Source organism: Astyanax mexicanus, chromosome 1, assembly GCF_023375975.1.
Source record: "Astyanax mexicanus isolate ESR-SI-001 chromosome 1, AstMex3_surface, whole genome shotgun sequence".
In the NCBI taxonomy this organism is placed as follows: domain Eukaryota; kingdom Metazoa; phylum Chordata; class Actinopteri; order Characiformes; family Acestrorhamphidae; genus Astyanax; species Astyanax mexicanus.
Window position 1 is genome coordinate 43,407,090 of NC_064408.1, and position 21,622 is coordinate 43,428,711.

Here is a 21,622-nt window from a genome sequence, read left to right on the forward strand (position 1 = left end):
CTACTGCATATTAACACTGTTCTGTATATTCTACTGCATATTAACACTGTTCTGTATATTCTACTGCATATTAACACTGTTCTGCATATTCTACTGCATATTAACACTGTTCTGCATATTCTACTGCATATTAACACTGTTCTGTATATTCTACTGCATATTAACACTGTTCTGTATATTCTACTGCATATTAACACTGTTCTGCATATTCTACTGCATATTAACACTGTTCTGTATATTCTACTGCATATTAACACTGTTCTGTATATTCTACTGCATATTAACACTGTTCTGCATATTCTACTGCATATTAACACTGTTCTGTATATTCTACTGCATATTAACACTGTTCTGCATATTCTACTGCATATTAACACTGTTCTGCATATTCTACTGCATATTAACACTGTTCTGTATATTCTACTGCATATTAACACTGTTCTGCATATTCTACTGCATATTAACACTGTTCTGCATATTCTACTGCATATTAACACTGTTCTGTATATTCTACTGCATATTAACACTGTTCTGCATATTCTACTGCATATTAACACTGTTCTGCATATTCTACTGCATATTAACACTGTTCTGCAGATATTCTTATGATTTTAGCCGATCTGATTCAGGAGTTTAGGGTTAAGCAGTTTATCAGAGCTGTGTGTGGATGAAACTGGTGAAACCGGAGAAACTGCTCACTTACAAGAAGCTGCAGTTCCTCATCCAACCACTAGTCAGAGCTGCAGCAGCAGCACAAGCCCCGCTCTCTTCACTCAGTCACAGCTACAGCCCAGCCACGGGCTACACGTTTTTTTTAAGTTCATCTGTGTAGGAAAAGGTTTTAAAAACGGATAATACAGCTCTCTACAGTTCACCTTTCAGCCAAAGCAGCTAACAGCAGCAGTTGTCACGGAGGCACTGCTCGGATTACATTATAAACAGGTCAGTTAGCGCGCTGCTAACCTCAGGATGTTTATAACTACGGAGTTTAGTGGACACACCACGGCTGCAAGGTTAGACTGTTGAAGGCTACTGAAGACTATTAAAGGCTATTGGAGGTTATTGAAAGGGTTATTGGAGCAGAAATCAGTAAAGGCTGGTTAGATAAGTGATTCACGTCCTCGTCCTTTACTGCGGTGAAACTGCGACTAGCGCTGTCACAGTGATTATGTTGTTGTTTATTTAACGTCATTAAAACTGATTTTGTCAGGTATTGTCTTATAAATATTAAGAGAATAAGAATTTATATCTCTCCTAAAAAGCGTTTATTTTGGTCAGTAACATTCATGTTTATTTACTAGCAGCGTAAATTACCAGTGTTTGCTTTGGTGTGGATGTAATTAGGGGAATCTGTACCAGCCAGGTTTGCCAGGCACCTGTGTGGCATTAATGTGGCATTTGGCCCCGCCCAATATCGGTATCGGCGATCGGCCCATCGTGGTGAAAGACGACCGGCGATCGGAATCGGCCCCAAAAACACTGATCGGTTCAGGAGGTGTAAAAAAGGAGGTGAATTTTGGCAGTGCATCTGCGATTCTTTTGCTCTCTGCCCGTTTCTTTCGTTTAGCACAACCACTTTCATAACTCCGCTTCATTTTCACTGTGACAGCTGTCACTCTAGGTGAAAATCAAGATCAGGTGAAAATCTAGGTGAAATGAAGATCAGGTGGAAAACACAATTTTAGTTCAGTGATCAGGGTTAAGAAACTGCTTTAAACTACAAACATAAAGTACTGTACTAAATTCTGACTATCCACTACATCTGGCTTCTAGCTAATTAGCTATATTCATTTTCTCCTGTAATCCTAAACTAATAATGACAGTGAAATATGTGAAATAGTGATTAGCTGATCAGGTACAGGGCAAGTTGAACATTACATATATAGTTTATTTATTTTCTAAAACCTTGACTCCCTATCTAGCTAATTCCAAACTCAAGCTAACTCACTAACACAGCTGCAGTTTATTAATCACAGTGGGTTTAATCTGTGTGCTGATACAAGAAGTGTATTTTTAACCAGCTATCAGAAACATATCATCACAGTTTACGTGTTTAGCCTACCGTTATCTTTTTTTGAGAAAAGCTCCGTATATCCAGATCTGTTTTTAAATCAGCTGAAGCTGCTGCGTCTGATCCCGCTGCTAAATCTCACAGCAAGGGAGGGGCTTCCCCCGCTCCTCCGCGCGCCGCAAAAACAGCAAGCTGATTGGCTGTTTCTACTGAGAGGCGGGACTTAATTCCTAAACCGGCTCTATTTATTCATTTATTTATTTTATTTATATATATATATATATATATATATATATATATATATATATATATTTTATAGAGCCACCCTACGCCGGATTTCCGGCGCGGCGCCGGAACGCTATCACCCCTGCATACATAATCATACATTAATTTATGGGCCAGACATATGAATGACATATGGGATAAAATATGTATTTCACATACATGACCATGCATCATTTTTGGTCAGATTATGCATAGGTGACTATAAACCGTATTTTTATATTTTTTCAGTTAATTATTATTGTTTTTAACTTGCCATTGCTATGCTGCTATTTACATGTTTTTTTTAACATTCAAGCAGATTGTTTAATGTTCCCAATAAAAACTTAAGGAAATATCATTAAAAACATGAAAGCATACAAAAACGAATGTTGGTCAGCGCATGCGCAGTGTCGTAAAGAAGCACATATCGATGGGTTGCATAACTCGACTAATATTATATTAATATTAAAGCTATCAAATTTATGGCATATTAATTTACAGAGTTATGCAGTAAACAAAACATATATATATATTTTTTATAACTTCTTAAGCTCCAAGCCTAATTTCCACCTGAAAATACATACCCAATTTTTTAAGCTTTTTATACTAATATTAAATTATTCAGAGAATTTTAATTTTATCAATTAATATTACAAAATAACTGAAAACACTTAAAATATACAATTGAACAAGAAAAAAATATATAGGTGCTTTTCAGATTTTCTTATTGTTAATTTTAAAATGAAATATTTATATGTGTGATTATATAAGTGTTTTACAGTTCACCATGTAAAATTATAAACTGCTCTCTTTCACTGGTTAGATATTATAGTGATCTGCTCCTGGGATATTCCTTTCTTTCTCCAAAGGACTGGAAACTTTATAAGAACAAAAACTACTAATTTTATAACTTATTTTGCAGTAAATAGTGTGTTTCTGTATTCTTTATATCTGCCCAGTAACAGTGTGGGGTTACAGACCCCGCCCCCGCTCTGCCTCCACCTTCACGTCTTTCTTCAGAGAAGACTAGATTCTGCGTGCATTATGTAATGTGCATTAACGAGCTGTAAACCCAGGCAAACCTTTAAATAAAGCGTTAATTCATTATTATTAGCACTACTTTGAGGATTACTGTAGAATGGACTGATGGATTTACTTATTTGGAGCGATTTTGAAGCAGCAGGGAAAGGTAAGCGCTGATGGGGCATATTGTGTGTGTATATATTGAGCCTATAATTAAGTTATTCATAAACACAGCCAGATATTAATTATGATATTTTTCTGGCCCGCGGGTGGGCCAGGGCGCGTTAAGGCGATAAAGTAGAAGCGTCAGTGTTGCCTATGTTGTAGAAAAGAAAATGAAAGGTGGGTCAACGCCCACCTCTCGTCCGGGGTACAACTCCCCTACGTGTTCGTTTGATAGAGAGAGTCAGACAGGTGGAGTGAAGTTGAAAGCAAACCAAGTATTTATTACAAAGTACTGAATATTCAGGAGAACCAACACATGAAAGACTGTCTAACAGCCGTCCCAGTATAAGTTCTGTCCCCCCTCTGATCTGACTCCATGTTTATACCCAAAATGACGTGAAACCTGCTGATGAGGCGTTGCTAAAATCATCTCATGTTAGTATGCATATTTTCACGTGTTAGTGTTCAAGTTTCACAGGTCTGACCGGACCACTAGTGTTTGGCCTTGACTGTATCCAGCCGGACAGTGTGGTATTGTTTTAAGAATTGACTGGGTCCAGTCAGACAGTGTGATATTGTTCCAGTAATTAGACAGTGCCGCACTCCCTATGTGCACGCGTCCTCCGCCAGCTTTGGTAGGTGAAGTACTTTGCACGCACAGAGAGAGAAAGGCCGCACTGTTCGTCCCGAAGTCTCCTTTGTATCAATTTAGTTCATGCAGAGTGCACTAGCTGATGATTGATGGCCGTTAGTCAGAGACATGCAGTGAACGAAATGCTTCAAGCATGAGCTACACAAGTCACACAATGAATTTCATATGTTATATGGTAATGTGTTAGTAGCGCGTGGTTAGTCCGCCATATAATAGGTCCTATGTGTTAGTAAACGCCTTATGTATCATGTGGGTTAATTTGTCACAATAAGGTCTGTGTTAGTCACATGCCTGATCAAACAATGTTTTACTATATATGTAAAGAATATATTGTGATTATTGGTTAGTCTTCTATATAAATGCGTGTAAAATACACTGTGAGTAATAAAAATGATGAAATATAATGTGAGTATTGGTTAATGCATATAAACTACAAGGTTTCACACAATGATTATGTAATTATAGATACTAAGATAAGTAATCATGATTGTAAGATATTTGTCAATACACCCAAGGTAGAATAAGTTTCTTCATAAGTTTCTCCACACCTACTAACAACGCTCTCTTAGCTCAGCTTGAAACTCACACGGAGCTAAAAGTGGGTAATCCAGAAATTAAAAATCCATCCCAGGGATTAGGTTGAACAAGCTAGAGCCAGCCAGGCAATGGGAGCGAAATCCTGAGATGGATTTTTACTTTTTGAACCTAGATCACCCCCCTCTACACCTAAACTCATAAAATTAAAAGCTCACACGCGCTCTTCAAACGAACTTACAACACTGAATCATAGCCTAGACCTAGCAAGCTAACCTCGGCATGTATTGGCCTGTACCACAGCAAACATTACAAATTCACCATCACTAGGATCAACATATAACTGTAGGAAACGTTCAGTTTACCTCAATTTGCTGTTTCTGATTAGATGGTGAATTTCTGAAATCTCGTGGTGTTGAGCTGCTGCATCCGAAAAGAGGTAGTTCTTTACATCCAAACATTCCGAAGCTCCTCGCTGCAGCTGGAGACGCATAACCAACTTTCTCACTGGCGCACTTCTGGAGTTTAGCGTGTCACTACCCGATCTGTGCCCCCGGCCCGATTTGTGCCGCGCATGCGCACTGCAAACTGAGTGAGATGAGCAGGGGAACAGATCGGGTAGGTAATGCCAAGGTGTACTTCCGCCCACACTGTTGCAAACAGTTTGTACACCTTGGTGTCAGAATTAAGGCTTTTAAGTTTTACAGAGTTGTAAATAGTACATTTTCATTAAATTCAGCATTCACGCCATCATGCAACAAAGGAACGGGCAAGGAAAGTGAGTGAGTGTGTGTGTGTTGAGAGGGATGGGGGTTCGCTCTCATGCTTTCTCTGAGAGTAAAATAAAATGATTAATTAATAATTATTATTAATTATAAATTATATGTCTGGTTGATGTTTGTATTTTGTTTGTAATTTATCTCCCACTCTATATAGATTACATAAAGGAAAACTAATAAAATGCGAAGGAGTTTAGACTTGGTATATGAAAAAATAAATAAATAAAAACACCGCAGGCTTATACATTTTAACATATTATTTTCCAAATATAATTAGTTTAAACACCTATCAGTCTATCTAGAATTCAGAAAACGGAAGTTAAGCTTGATCAGCGATCTCACAGCGCCGAAAACTGTTGACAGCCGTGGCTGCCCGATCTGTGCAACCCTGCCCATTTTGCAGTGCGCATGCGCGGCACAAATCAGGCAGGGGGCACAGATCGGGTAGTGACATAGCGTGACGTGCAGGTCATGCGTTAAATACAGACCAATAGAGGGTCTGAATGCTATATGTTTATACTTGTTATCCAACCACAAGCTTTCCGGATGGCGCGATTTATCTGTGTGTTTTTTTATGTTGCCGGAATGAAATTAGGCTATTTTATCCGTGCGCCGTATTTATTTATTTATTTTTTTTTTTAATTCAGGCAGTGTTTTTTCCCAGCATTTTTTTACTCAGTAACGAGGGAGTTTTCTAATGTAACGAAGTAGATTACTTGTGTCAAAATGTAGTTGAGTAAAAGTAAAATTACCTATTTTAAAAACTCCTCTAAAAATTACAAATTACTCATAAAATCTACTTAATTACAGTAACGTGAGTAAATGTAATTCGTTACTTTCCACCTCTGTATATATGACATAAATGTCAAAATAAGTATTTTACATATATAACAATACATAATTTATGGGTCAGTCATATATGTGACACGTATAACAAAATATGGATTTCCCATACATAACCATACATCATTTATGGGTCAGACATATATATGACATAAAGGTCAAAATATGTATTTTACATACATAACCAAACATAATTTATGGGACAGAAATATAGGTCAAAATATGTCATTTACACACATAACCATACATAATTTATGGGTCAGTCATATATGTGACATATAGAACAAAATATGTATTTCACGTACATAACCAAACATAATTTATGGGTCAGATATATATGTGACATATATGACAACATATGTATTTCACATACATAACCATACATAATTTATGGACAAGGCATATATGCCCGTATATGAAATTGTTCCAATTTTTAATAGGTTTCATATATGTTGGACATATATTGTTCATATATGTTTTTCTTTCTATGATCATATATATTATATATGCCAAACTCATATATGTGCATATATCACATTTCCGCATAGGCAAGGTCACGGAGGAGGGCACCTTAGACAGTTCCCCAATAAACTGGTTCTGGCTGGTCTTGATCAAACGTTGTCTCTCAATTCATTTCTCTTACACATACAGTTTGGCTAACAACCGTCCGGTCTTAACGATCAGGAGCTAACAGCCAGATTTTGCAAGGTAATGACAGTTAAAATAGAGAAGTCAGTGGGGCAAGCTTTATGTGAAGTCAAGTTGCCTACCATAGCATCACACCTCAATTCATAATGCATTTGATTATACTTCATTTACTTTATAAGTATTGAGCTTATAGTAATGGAATTGATTATACTTCCTTAACTTGATTAGTATTAATTATAGTAAAGTATTGATCATAGTAAAAGTTTAAAGCATATTTCAAACATTCCATACTTCATTAGGAGCAACTGCCCGCAAGTCGTCATTAACAGATGAGCATACCAAAATGTCTGCAAGAAAAGATCTTGATCTCCCATTCTGTAAAAGGGGTACATCATTAGAAATGTCTTTTAACAGTACAATGCATCTCTCTACAAGCTGGTTTTAGATGTTCTGACCAGCTATACACCAGTTACCAGATACAGACCAGTTACAAGCTGGTTTTAGATATCTGACCAGCTATGAACCAGTTACCAGGTACAGACCAGCTACAAGCTGGTTTTAGATATTCTGACCAGCTATACACCAGTTACCAGTTACAGACCAGCTACAAGCTGGTTTTAGATGTTCTGACCAGCTATACACCAGTTACCAGTTACAAACCAGTTACAAACTGGTTTTAGATGTTCTGACCAGCTATACACCAGTTACCAGTTACAAACCAGTTACAAACTGGTTTTAGATGTTCTGACCAGCTTTACACCAGTTACCAGATACAGACCAGTTACAAGCTGGTTTTAGATATCTGACCAGCTATGAACCAGTTACCAGGTACAGACCAGTTACAAGCTGGTTTTAGATATCTGACCAGCTATGAACCAGTTACCAGGTACAGACCAGTTACAAGCTGGTTTTAGATATCTGACCAGCTATGAACCAGTTACCAGGTACAGACCAGCTACAAGCTGGTTTTAGATGTTCTGACCAGCTATACACCAGTTACCAGTTACAAACCAGCTACCATGTTCCAATACACAGCTTAAGCTGGTATGAGCTGTTTTTCCAGTAGGGTAGGCTGCCTGACTGGTGAGTTTTTGTGTGTACTTAATGTTTTGGCTGCTCTGGCGTACTGTCGTCATACAAATGAGTGATATTTGTTGAACGGCTGTACTTGTAGGAAAATGAAGCATTGATTGTTGGGTCTATTGTATATTTTTGTGGTTTGTATTTGTGGGCTGTTTATGTGGTATTAAGTTCATTTTTGTGTGTATTAAGTTCATATAACTCAGTCAAGGCAGAGAATATGTATTGTAATGTATATCTATATGTCACCTGATGAGCGGCCGGGGGGGTGGTGCTGTGTGCGGGTTGGGGTTGGGGGGGGGGTTGGGTGGATTTGCAGAAAGGGTACCCACTATATTCACTGCACACCACTGTGTAAAGCACACTACTGACTAACATTTTGATTTAATCTGATTGAAGTTACGGAAATCGAATGAGCCTTTGATTTAAATGATTTTCTTATATTTTCAATATGAATTTGAGTCCAGCGCCCCATTGGTTTATGATTTTGGTTTCCTTTGACTGGTTTGTAAGTTTGTTTGTAACTAACTGAAAAAATATATATCACTAAAGATTTCAAAGTTAAAGATGTTTGAACATTTCAGTTCAATGTGTGATTTAAGTGTTCCCTTTATTTATTGAGAAGTTTTTAGTAGGTTAATTGTAGGATTCTTAAAGCCACGCCCATCACATATCAAAGTAACCCTTTCAGTTATAATTCCTATGAATTTCATAATACAGACACGCCCACCTGCTATCCTGTCTGTGACTACATAAAGGGTCAAATGTTAGAAAGCTGTGTCTCATTTGGTGAACTTACAGCACTTGCTGCAAATCTACAAACAAGAAAGAGCTGCTGAATATTTTCTAATCTGCATCAGGTGAGTAATTTAATGAGTTACATAAACCTATGCAATATTTGCAGTATTTAGATTTATTATTTTGTTGGTATATTTCACTGTGTATTGATATATAATTAGATGTAATTACATGTTACAGTTTGAACATTATATAACCTTATATGAACAACATATCAATGATGCAACAATAGTATCTAAATACATTTAATAGACTGTTAAAAGACTTTTATTCAACTATGCAAAAAAATATATTTTTTTTCACTTGAGAATGTCCGAGTTTATATCTATTAAAGTTAACCTGCAGTCACCAAATATGTAAAAGGTATATTACACCAAACTGTTAAAGATGCTGCTGAATCCAATATGTAACTGAACTTTAATACATTTTTGTTGAACTTTAATTTAGTATTAATAATAATTACTAAATAATTAAAATCTACTTAATAGCAACAATGGCCAGCAAATCTAGTTAATGTCATGCATGTATAAACAGCACACCTTGGTGATATTCACTTCAGTATCAGATACTACACTACTACTGCTATAAAGATGTTTTCAGTAAGTTACACACTCTCAGCTAATATCTTATTGACCATCTAAAAATAATTCAGGTAGTGTATTTATTTCTAGAAGGATGTAACCATAACATACTTTCTCTTTGATATTTTACTGCAGAAGAATCATGAGTAAATACAACATTCAAGTCTTCACTGGTGATTATTTGGGTTCTGGCACCTCCAACAGAATCTACATCAATTTAATTGGCAAAATCGGTTCCAGTGGACAGCATTGGATCAAAACTCTGACAGGTCTTTGGGCTGGATCTGTAAGTTTTCTGGTTTCTGATTCTGGCATTGTGTGTTTCCATTACAAAAAGACTGACATGAAGTGAACTGAAAATTTGATCAATCTTAGCGAATAACAGACAGCACATTATAAAAAGAGAAAGTTCTGCAAGTGTTTCCCAAAAATCGTCAAAAAGTTAAAAGAACATCTTTGTTTACACCTCTCTTGAAACAAATATTGATTCAGTATTTATTCACTATTCTGCCTTAAAAAAACGTAAATTATAAAATGCACATTGTTGGAATTAATATCATTATACATATTCTGAAATTCAAATAAAAAAAGTGTATAGTTACGCATTGTAAAATATCCGTAACATATGACTACATGAATAAACAAAAAAAATCTATATGATGCTACAATCTGATTAAAGAACATAAAACTGCTACAACATGCCAAAAATTATTTGGTGTATCAATGATTACTCTGTCACTCTAACATCCAGTCTATAGGCTCGAAAAGAAATGTCACAACCTTGCTTACATGAGGAAGAATGGCCCACACCTGATGTAAAGAATGTTAGAAATATGCTTTAAACATTTTTTTATATTCAATAACTTTACTATAATTAATATTAATCAAGTTAATGAAGTATAATTAAATGCATTACTATAATCCCAATACTAACCACGTTAATGAAGTATAATTAAATGCATTACTATAATCCCAATACTAACCACGTTAATGAAGTATAATTAAATGCATTGCTATAAGAGTGTGATACTATGGTAGGCAACAGGGTTTGACATAAAGCTTGAGGCCAGCTAAAGGAAAGGTGTTGACATGTTACCGGCAGAGCGGAGGAAGGCAGCTGAGACAGTTCTCTAAAATAGGTCTCTGTCTTAACTATCAGTTACTTGCAATATCTGGCCGTTAGCGTTCAGGCCCAGAACCTACTGTATGCGTAAGAGGGATTTCGACAGACAAACTTCTGATGAAGACCAGCCAGAACCAGTTTTTTGGGGAACTGACCAAGGTGCCTTCCTCCGTGAGCCTGAGGTGGGGTTTGTCTATAAATGCTTATGTCTGTGAAATAATCTTTGATCTTCTTCTCTTGAACTCATTGTGAGTGGAAGTCGTTCCCAGAGCTCTGTTTTAATAAATTGTTAATTTGCTGAAGATCAAGCATCCTGTGTCTCTATAACTTATCTCTACTTCGGGCTTCCATCAAAAGAATCCAGGGGAACGCACTGGAGACGGCGCAGAGGGTAGTGCGGTTTTCCCAACAAGAAAAACAACACTTCCTTAAATATAAAATAAAAATCTTGTTGGAAGAGTGTAAAAATGTAAATAGATTTTTCTCCAAAGCCAGAGGAAGCCCAACAAAGACATAACATTGCCAACATTCTCAGTAGATGCACTACACTAAATAGAATAGAATAGAATAGAATTAACCATGGAAATTACCGTGCTTTTTGATCTGAAACATGTAGTTTTCTCCCTCAAAATTTACGTTCTGTGGCGCTTAACTGAACTACAAGCAGAATCCACTTTGAGTAGTACTTAAGAGCAAGTGCGTAGGAGCGGGTTTGATATTGGGAGGTACACATTTGCTAATATGAATCAAAGCCCACCCTATAGTGTCTTAGAACAACATTTGTGGAATTACTTTTAATCACAAATAAACCACTTTTTCAGAAATTCTGTATATTTTTAGTTACATCCAAGTAAAGGTCACTTTACAACCAAAACATTTTACTCCATATTATATTTACTGTTGTTAAAATAAAATGATGTGTGCAATGCCTGAATTATATACATATATGACAAAAAAACAAATGAGTTATCACCTAATATTTAAAACAATATGACAGATTTGGTTATTATTATTATTATTATTATTATTATTATTATTATTATTATTATTATTATTATTATTATTATTATGTTTTGGTATATCAATTCTGTTGTATATTTGTAAATTTACATTTACTCCACTCTTTAAAAAAAAAAAAAACTTTGGTCCTTTTATTTTTTCTACTGAAAGCACTTCTTACAATGGTGTCCTTTTATTTAAAGAATGTATTTCTCCTCTCTCCTTTCGCTCGTACTCTTAAGTTCTCTGCCTCTCCTACCCGTCTAAACTTTGTGTAGATTGTGTAGATTCATTGTAGATCAAATTTGGCAACCCAAGGTAGCTTCGCATCTGGGGGGGGGCTGGGCAGGCTAGTCTCTGTGGTGTTTTGAAATTGGACTGATGTAGCTATTTCACACGCTCGCTCTCAGCTCCTACATAATGTACCTTTAAAGTATGTGGTTGTATGATGTGTCTAATACATTGCTGCATATACATAATGATTGATTTATGGTCCATAGGGGGCTAAGGGATTTTCTCATGTCATTTTTTTATTAGCTGATCAGTTGGATCCTGTGGAAAACCATTTAAGGGCAGTGATCAGGGTTAAGAAACTTATTTAAACTACCAGCATAAAGTATCGTACTACTCGCTGCAACTCGCTGACTCCTCCGCGCTCCACAAAACCAGCAAGCTGATTGGCTGTTTCTCTTGAAAGCTGGGACTTTCTCCTTGAACCAGCTCCATGATTGGCGCTAAGAGATTTCCCATTCACTCAGCGGTGAGTGGCCTGCCTCCTCATTAATAGTACAGCTGAACTGAGCGATGCCCCTGTTCTGCGGTATCATTTTTGGGGGCGACCAATCCACATGAACCTGCAAATTAACCACAAACCCGACCCACACATTATTCTTTAATGAATTTCTTTTTGAATTAGTTGCTAATTAGTTAAAAGTTTATTTTAGTTCATTTATAAAATAAATAATTACAATAACTATAATATATATTTCTTAATTATAAAGTATGTAATTATTTACTTTCTGTCACCCCTTCTCTGAAGGGTTAGAAGGACCTAACTGCACACCACTGCTTGGATGTAACTAATAATAAACAGAAGTACAGAAAAAAAGGTTTATTTGTGATTAAAAGTAATTCCACAAATGTTGTTCTAAATCTCTATAGGATTGGTCGGCAATAGGTGGCCCGCGGACCAGATGTGGCCGGAAAGCGGAGGCTGTTTAAACTATAATGAACGATAATTAAAAAAAAAAATAGAAACGCCTCTCTGACGAACTTTAGTTAACACGCCTCCTTGTCTCTCTGTTGCGCTCGGGGTGACTTTAGTTTCTGCACGTTCTTGTTTTTTCACCCGTTCTCGAGCTCCCTTTCTTATTATAAGGTGATTTTTTTCCCAGCTGTAACTTAGTTCATTAGCCGGTGATGCGGTAGTGTATTGGATCGCGGCACTTGATGACGGGTTTGATCCCCGCGAGAGGAGTTTATTTATTTATTTTATCCTTTCTTGGAAAAGATAGATGAGCTGGGTAGTTCTCCTCTATATCAGGTATTTTCACTTGTCTTGGTTTATGTATCTAAACTGCTAGAATTCTCTTGATAAAATGTATTTGAACTGTTTATCCCATCAGGAGCAACTCATCTCGGTACACTGCAAATCAGATATAGGTGATCTCTTACTGGTTGAACTGGAAGCAAAGCCAGTGGCCCTGGGACTGATTGATGATGATTGGTTCTGCTCCAAAATTATTGTAACAACACCTGAAGGAGTCAGTAAGCTTTTCCCATGCTATTGCTGGATGAGCAGCAACAAGAGGCTCTCTCTCCGAGAAGCTGTAGGTTTGTACAGATTCTGATATTTCATTTACCAGAGAGTTTAACAATGCACTGAATAATCACAAAGCACCATTTAAAAGGGCATCAAATACGCTAGGCAAAAATATTCAATTATCAATGATAAAATGATACTGCTAAGATAAGTTTATTTGTTGCCATAAATATAATTACATAAACTTTTGATTCCAGCCAAATTAGGAACCAAGGACACAGCTCCTGAACTTCTTGCACACAGACAAGACAATCTGAAGAGGCGTCGTCAAGACTTCAGGTAAGCAAACATTTTCACACACTATGGTTTTATGTGTAGCTAAAGAAGGATGAAAAATAACTGAAACTGTTTTATAATGGAAGTATAAACATCGGTGAACATTTTTTTTCTATATCTTTGGGGATCAATATGTACATGAATTAAAAAACCTTCACAGTTCAGACTGTTCACCCAGTAAGGTGGGGTTAGGTGGGATTTTTCTTGGAAATCCAACACAACAGTGTTTGAGGTTTACTGACTTTGTGTACCTTCCATGTAACTCTCGCTTTTTAACTACGCTACTATGTAAACACAGTTCTTTCCAGGACAGTTTTAATTAAACTAATACAATTACTTAAGGACTCTTTACATCTTAGTAATGAATTAGTCATTTGTTTTTTGGACCTATTAAAACATACAGTTCCATTGAGTTCCATTGTTTTCTTTACAGTAGGAGAAGTTATGATGGGCTGCTGTTCAGCACCATTTGTTGAGTTCCTTGTCCTAGAACATCATCTAACTTTAGTAATTATCTGGTCATTTAAAGGGAAAACACAAAACTGTTTTAGAATCTGTAACAAGCTGACAATGGTCAGACAATAACAAGCTGACAATGGCTTTTAGAGCCATTATGAACACTTGCTCTTCTCAATCCAAATTAAACCTAAAAACAGCACAATGCAGTTCCAAAAGCCATGTTCTGTGCATGCATGTCTCTTATAGGTGGGGTATATATGCTGAAGGATTACCTCACATTGTGAATGCTGAGAGTCCCACTGAGTTGCCACCTGTAGTCAGATTCTCTTTCACCAAAGAAAAAGAATTCCTGTTCACCCTGGGTGCAGCGTAAGTTCTCTGTGTTTGAGTAATACATTGGTGCACTGTATGCACAGATTTGTATTCTCATTAATTCAAGAATCTTACAATGATGTGTCTAAGTTTCAAGGAGCTGAAACTTGGAACAGAATTTAATAACAAGGACAGATGGAATAACATTGGAGAACTCTCTAGTCTGCTCTCAGAAAAGAAAAAGACAACAACTTTAAGTAATTTCCTTTTCTAATATCACCAATAAATAAGTAGCAATACTAATATACAGTAATTGCTCTGTTTAATATATTTATGCCTGTTCTTACAGAATATGTGGAGAAGAACTGGATGAGGGATGACTTCTTTGGATACCAGTTTCTTAATGGCCTGAACCCAACGATGATCAAGCGCTGTTCAGAACTACCTGAGAATTTCCCAGTCACCAATGATATGGTCAAAAGTTCTTTACCACAGAAAAGCACATTAGAAATGGAAATTGAGGTAAAAGAACATTAAGACACCTTTTGACAATAACAGTTTGTCATACTCTACAAATGCCTCTCAAAACATTATAATCACATTGAAAAGTTTATTTATTTCAGTAATAATTTAATATATATATATATATTAATAAGATCCATTACACATAGAATGTTCTATTTTAAGTGTTTATTTTTTAACAATGCATATATAAATAGTTTATATTTTGAGATTAAAATTGGAATCATTAATACTATGTTTTTAATCAGAAAGGAAATATCTTCCTGTGTGACTACAAGAGATTGAATGGCCTTCAGGGAAATGAGATCGACGAAAGAAAGCAGTATCTTTCTGCTCCACTCTGCTTGCTTTTCAGCACTCCCGAGAACAAACTGATGCCAATTGCCATCCAGGTGACGACAGTAAACATTCGTTCAATCATTATTTTAAAAGAGTAGTATTCCATTTTCTTCTTTTAGTTTATTCTTTTAGGCTTGAGAAATCAGAACATTTCTGACCCATGTTTTTTTTTACAGTTGGACCAGAAGCCTGGAGCACAGAATCCCATCTTTCTGCCCTCTGATAATGAGAAGGATTGGTTGTTGGCAAAGATCTTTGTCAGAGGTGCAGAGTTTAATGAACATGAGCTGAACTTCCATCTGTTGCGCACTCACCTGCTGGGAGAAGTCTTTACTATGGCAGTATTGCGCAACCTGCCTTCATGTCATCCTCTGTTTAAGGTGATTTCTTTGCTCCTAAATGTTTTACATACTGATAATGCCTGGTAACCACTTTTTAGTGTGATTGCAGTAGGCAGTCACAGTACTGTTCTTCTTAAGTCTGATTATTCTTTCTCTTATGGTTGAGCATTGCTTTAGCATTGCACAACCATACTACACTGTTAGCCTGCGTTAATATTACTATTATTATTATTATTGTTATTATTGTTATTATTATTATTATTATTATTATTATTATTATGGTTGCACATTGCTTTAGCGATGTCTGCTTGTGTACAGCTTTTTGATTGGACGTTTTTTTGAATGTTTTTTGTAAAAACTTAGTAAATGCTTTTTCCCATTGAAAATGAGTAGGAAGAAATTTGAAAGCCTGTGTAAGTCACAAAAGACCAAAATCGGACAACCTATAGAACTTACCATTTTTTTCGGAAAATATATAAAGCGTATCGATTTACAGTTTTTGTACAATTGCTGTACGAATTCTCTCACACACGCATGCACGAAACCCTTTCTGTCCTCTGCTCTCCAGTACTGTGTGTGTATGGAGGATCTGCTGTATGGAGCAGATACTGATCAAAAGTTTGGACACCCCGGCACCCCAGCCAGAGCTCCAGTACTATGTGTGAATGGAGGAGCTATTGGATAAAGCAGCTATTGGTCAAAAGTTTGGACACCCCGCATGTCCAGAGCAACACCTTCGCAACCACCTATCAACCACTTAGCAAGAACATAGCAACACCGCGGACATCTTAGCAACACCTTAGCAGCCACCTGGCAACCGCTTAGCAACACCTTGGCAACTGCTTAGCAAAACCACAGCAAGCAGCCACGAATCAGCTCTGCAATCACACTCGCAGTTTCTGAAGGAACTGCAGTCTAGTTGTTGCTGTTGCTCTTATTGGATGGAAGCATGAATTCAATTCAAATTAACAAATGTTGTCACAAAACAGCTTTACAGAGATTCAGGTCCTTATGAGTAAGCACCATAGCGATAGTGGCAACAGTGCAAGGTGGTAGTGGCAACTGTGCCAACAAAACTCATACTCATACTAAGAGTAAGAATCTTTGGGAGGATCCAAGATGCAGTAAGAGGAACCCATCCTCCTCTAGTCGACCTGCACAGAACAAGTAAATAACAGAGCAAAAACAACTGTACAGAGAGATAATGGGGAGCCAGAGGTAATGCAGGAAAAGGTTATGAGTTAGGTGATGAGCACATGCTCATCGTTAATGTCCATACAGTTTAAAGATCATTATGTACAGCTATGAAGTGTGGCAGGAGTGGATCACAGGGGCAACAGGGCACTGAAGAGTCAGGCTGGGCCACATCATGAACAGGGCATCTCAATACATAAGAAAGAGATAGATAGATAGATAGATAGATAGATAGAGAGAGAGAGAAAACAGAAAGAAAGGAAAGAAAAAATGTTTAATGTGTGACCTGTAAGAGAAATAGTTAAAGGGACAAAAACATAAAAAGCCTGTAATCAGAGCAGGATAGAACAGTGGTGTGTAATCAGAGAAGGTACAGAACAGTAATAATATGACTGTAGACTACAACTACAGAGAAACATTATAATCAGGAAGTTATTCAGAAGCTTGTGTAAAGAGAAATGTGTAAAGAGTCGCGATTTAAATATTGAAAGTGTGTCTGAGACCCATATACAGTCATATGAAAAAGTTTGGGTACCCCTATTAATCTTAATTAAATCTCTGAGACAACTTTTTGTATCCTTCCCCTGAACAACTATGTTGAACAATCTTTGTTTTTAGATCATTTGAGAGCTGTTTTGATGAGCCCATGATGCCACTCTTTCGAGGAGATTCAAATAGGAGAACAACTTGCAATTGGCCACCTTAAATACCTTTTCTCATGATTGGATACACCTGGCTATGAAGTTCAAAGCTCAATGAGGTTACCAAACCAATTTTGTGCTTCAGTAAGTCAGTAAAAAGTAGTTAGGAGTATTCAAATCAATAAAATGATAAGGGTGCCCATACTTTTGCACCGGTCAAATTTTGGTTTAATGCATATTGCACATTTTCTGTTAGTACAATAAACCTCATTTCAATGCTGAAATATTACTGTGTCCATCAGTTATTAGATATATCAAACTGAAATGGCTGTTGCAAACACCCAAATATTTAGAACTAAAAATGATTAAGATTAATAGGGGTGGCCAAACTTTTTCATATGACTGTATTAATATGGAGGCTGTTTCAAATTGAAAAAAAAACAAAAAAAGGAAAGCTCTTCCTCCTGCATAGTTTTTTTCTAGTATGCGGGACTGATGGTTTTGCAATATTCTGTAAATTGAAGAATGCAGTTTCAACTATACTGCATATGTGTCAAAATGATCCCTAGGCTTCTCACAGAATCTCAGATCTGAAATTTCTGATGCACATTTCTGTCCTTATTACACAGTAAATTTGCTAGTGCTGAATCAACACTAATAGTAACCCAGATTTAACAAAAACAGATTTCCTGTGTACATAAAGAAAAAAAATTAAATATATAGTTAGACTCTGCAACAGCTTCATCCACCAGGCAGTCAGACTTCTCAACGCACAGAGACAGAACTGAACATCACCCCGCCCAACACCCACCCACCCATCGCACTCACACAAACTGAACTGAACCCACACAAACTCACACCCTCTCAGCACTTAGAGGCTGAAATGTCTTTATTCCTATCAGCAATATTTGCTGCACTCTCAAAAACTCTAAACTCTCTACCTCATAACTGCTCTAATTATGTATCTTCTATATGTTACAGTATGTTACACATCTCTGCACCTTATCCTCACTACACTCTATTATACCATATCGGTATTTTAAGGTCTTGTCCTTAAATTGTCTCGTCTTTTGTATTTATTGTATTTAGTGTTATAACTTTATGTTGCACTGTCGTCACTTCTGCACTTTATGTTGTCTATTGCTGTGGTTCTATGTTGCACCATGGTTCTGGAGGAACGTAATTTCATTATACTGTGTACCTGTACTCAGATGCAATGACAATAAAAGCCTCTTGACTCTTAGACCAAGAAAAACTTATATACACTTTTTTTTAGTTCATATGCAGTTGTTCAGATCGTGTTTGTTTCGGCACCGGAGATGTTTCTAAACATTAGCTGTCATTTTTGTAACATGTTCACACACACGTTTATTAATATGAACAACAGAACATTCACTCCATCTTTCTGTTTCCTGGTTGAGCTGCTCAGATAATTATAATCATAACCTTTTTTTACACAATTGGATACAGAACAGAATATGTTAAATATAATACAAATGCAGAAAATAACACAATGAACAGTTTTTGCATATAGAGGCTTCAAATACCAACATATCTTACACAGCATAAGTGATATGGTCCTTAGAACTGACACAAATAATTCAAAAGAGTAATAATAAATATATTAAATATAAAGTAAATACAGTAAATCTAAATAAATATCACTCTTTATTTTCAAGCTCCTGGTTCCCCATGTACGCTACAATCTCCAAATCAACATCATGGCAAGAAATCTCTTGGTTTCACCGGATGGGGTTTTCTCTCAGGTTCACAAGTTTACTTTAATTGATATTTGATTATCAGTAAAATGTAGATGACATGTACTATTTTCATTTTTGAGGTACTGCTATTTCAAATGATTAATTTAGCTTTTCTCTGCATGTAGTACACTGCCATAGGCAACAAACCTATGACTGAATTCCTGAAAAGAGCAGCCTCTTCTCTGACATACAGCTCTCTCTGCCTGCCGGACAACATCAGGGAGAGGGGTGTGGAGAAGATTCCCAACTACTACTACAGAGATGATGGACTGGATCTGTGGAATATCATTTCCAGGTGTGCTAGCAAGAAAAACATTTAGAAGTTAATCTTAATTGTGTTTTTGAACAGCAGGGATTAAAGTGGATTTATCAATGATTCCCTTCCATACACTTCTTTCACAACAGTGACATGTGATGTTTATAGTATTTTAATGTGCAAAGCTGTGTTTAAATCATACTTGAGCATCTGTTCAGTAGTAACTTTAAAACTAATCCTGCAAAGAGTGATAAATGTGCCATTCACAGGAATTTAGAGAATTTAATGTTTTTTTCTTGTTTATTTGCTTTAATATCGATGTTCTAAACTATGTATAGAATAAGGAGCTGTTTGAGCTTCTGCCTAACAATGTGAGCACATCACAAGAAAAAAAAAAAATATATATATATAAATATATCTAACTGTCATCAAGCAAACCAAAATGAAAAACCATAGTTAAAATAGGATTTTGTAACGTAGACCAGGACCAGGGGAGACAAACGCTGGTTAGAAAACACAGGTTTATTAACAGGGTGTGGCAAATAAGAATAGTCAAAAACAGGCAGAGTCAAAACCAGAAGGGCAGCAGTAATAATAACATACCTAAGAGTAGTCAGACAGGAAGCAGAGTTCGGTACAGGGATAAGGATAAAGAGTAAACGATGCAAAACAAGGTCAGAAAACCGGGAATCAAAGACAAGATAGAACGCTTTGTACAGAGCTAGAATCTAGATCTAGATAATACACAGTAACTATGGAGCTGCACTGAGGGAGTATTTATACTGGAAAGATCAGGTGGAAACGATTAGCCATCAGTTAATAGCTGGGTGACGTAGAACGTGATCCTCAGAGCCACTGTAGTTCTGAGCCAGAGTCTTTAGGCAGAGAGGCGTGACAGGTTTGTTTATTTATTTTAATTCACAATCTAACAAAAATGTTTTTATGTAATTTAATAAGAACATTGTAGCTATTTACAATGTTAACGTTACTAATGTTAACTTGCTCAAAATCTGCTGATGTTTATGAAATAAGCACTATCCATTATGGAAAAGAGCTGCTCATGTCACTGAATTTGCTCACGTTGCATCACTCACGCTCACATCACTAAACACCTCTGGGTGTCACTGATGTTTGTTGACAATGATTGACTTCTAGCTGCTGTAATGCTTTCAATATTTGCAGTCTGCATGCCCAGGTAGAGTGTGATAACACTGTCCCATAGTGCATTGCACCAGTTGCCCACGAACATTTTAAAGCTTGCGAATCCCATGAATAAAAACGTACAAAATGTAAAAATAAAAATACAAGTAACTGATCCTATGTAATCATGTTCACTGTGTGGGAAAAAACAGGGCATCCAACAAGGCAGAAAGTCCTTCTTTTCACCAAGCACACATTGAATTGTGAACTTGTATATATTTCTCTTCTACTGTAGTATGCTTTTTAAAATGACATTATTAGTTAAAGATTTTACAGCTCTTTGTTCTTTATTTCATATCTACTAGTTTTGTGCATGGAGTCCTGTCTTTTTACTACAATGATGAAGACGTACAGAAAGACAAGGAGCTACAGGCATGGATAGATGAGATAGTAGAAAACTGCTTCCAGGAGAAGAGTAAGACTGGTAAGCTTTCATTTCTTTTTTTTTCTTTTATCCTGTTTTGTAAATCTGTTTAAAACCTTTTCATTCACGTCACTGACAGGATTTCCACAGTCTTTTGTCACTGTTGAAGAAATGTCAAAGTTTGTCACCATGGTGATCTTCACTGTGTCTGCCCAACATGCTGCAGTCAACAACGGACAGGTTTAGAAATGTTTTTTTAATTAAAAATTCATTTAATGTTTTATTTTTATTATGATTGACCTGATACTACCTCTTTTCTGTCAGTTTGATTTTGGGGCTTGGATGCCCAACTTCCCAAGCTCTCTCCAATGTCCTCCACCAACCAGAAAAGGAGACACCACAGATGACACCATTCTTAAGACTTTACCTGATGTCTCCACCACGCTTAACATAATGGCAGTTGTGTACTTGCTGAGCCGCGAGTCCTCTGATCGGGTCTGTGAATTAATTATTGAAATTAACATAAAAAATTAATTACATTACATTAAATCACATTGCATTTGACAGATGCTTTTGTCCAAAGCGAGTTACAATAGTGAAGTACAAAAGCAATAGAAGTTAAAGATAAAAACATCT

The 21,622-nt window shown here is 36.5% G+C and overlaps 2 protein-coding genes across 11 annotated transcripts in view; one reads left to right on the forward strand and one right to left on the reverse strand.

The window, feature by feature from the left end:
* Positions 1-21,622, reverse strand: part of LOC111188802 (tripartite motif-containing protein 16-like) — an 85,857-nt gene that overhangs the window by 54,094 nt on the left and 10,141 nt on the right. The gene's annotated exons all lie outside the window — the stretch shown is intronic.
* Positions 8,754-21,622, forward strand: part of LOC103036852 (polyunsaturated fatty acid lipoxygenase ALOX15B-like) — a 98,940-nt gene continuing 86,071 nt past the window's right edge. For 2 of the 10 annotated variants that reach the window (XM_049467038.1, XM_049467010.1), the window contains exons 1-14: positions 8,754-8,859; positions 9,514-9,664; positions 13,126-13,333; positions 13,520-13,601; positions 14,304-14,426; positions 14,520-14,626; positions 14,719-14,891; positions 15,140-15,283; positions 15,407-15,610; positions 19,086-19,172; positions 19,292-19,461; positions 20,928-21,046; positions 21,126-21,226; positions 21,311-21,481. In XM_049467038.1, the coding sequence (XP_049322995.1) occupies positions 9,521-9,664; positions 13,126-13,333; positions 13,520-13,601; positions 14,304-14,426; positions 14,520-14,626; positions 14,719-14,891; positions 15,140-15,283; positions 15,407-15,610; positions 19,086-19,172; positions 19,292-19,461; positions 20,928-21,046; positions 21,126-21,226; positions 21,311-21,481 (1,833 nt within the window). In that variant the 5' untranslated portion in view covers positions 8,754-8,859; positions 9,514-9,520. The remainder of the gene's footprint in view (positions 8,860-9,513; positions 9,665-13,125; positions 13,334-13,519; positions 13,602-14,303; positions 14,427-14,519; positions 14,627-14,718; positions 14,892-15,139; positions 15,284-15,406; positions 15,611-19,085; positions 19,173-19,291; positions 19,462-20,927; positions 21,047-21,125; positions 21,227-21,310; positions 21,482-21,622) is intronic. The other 8 variants (XM_049467034.1, XM_049467031.1, XM_049467029.1 and 5 more) reach the window with 8 other exon arrangements.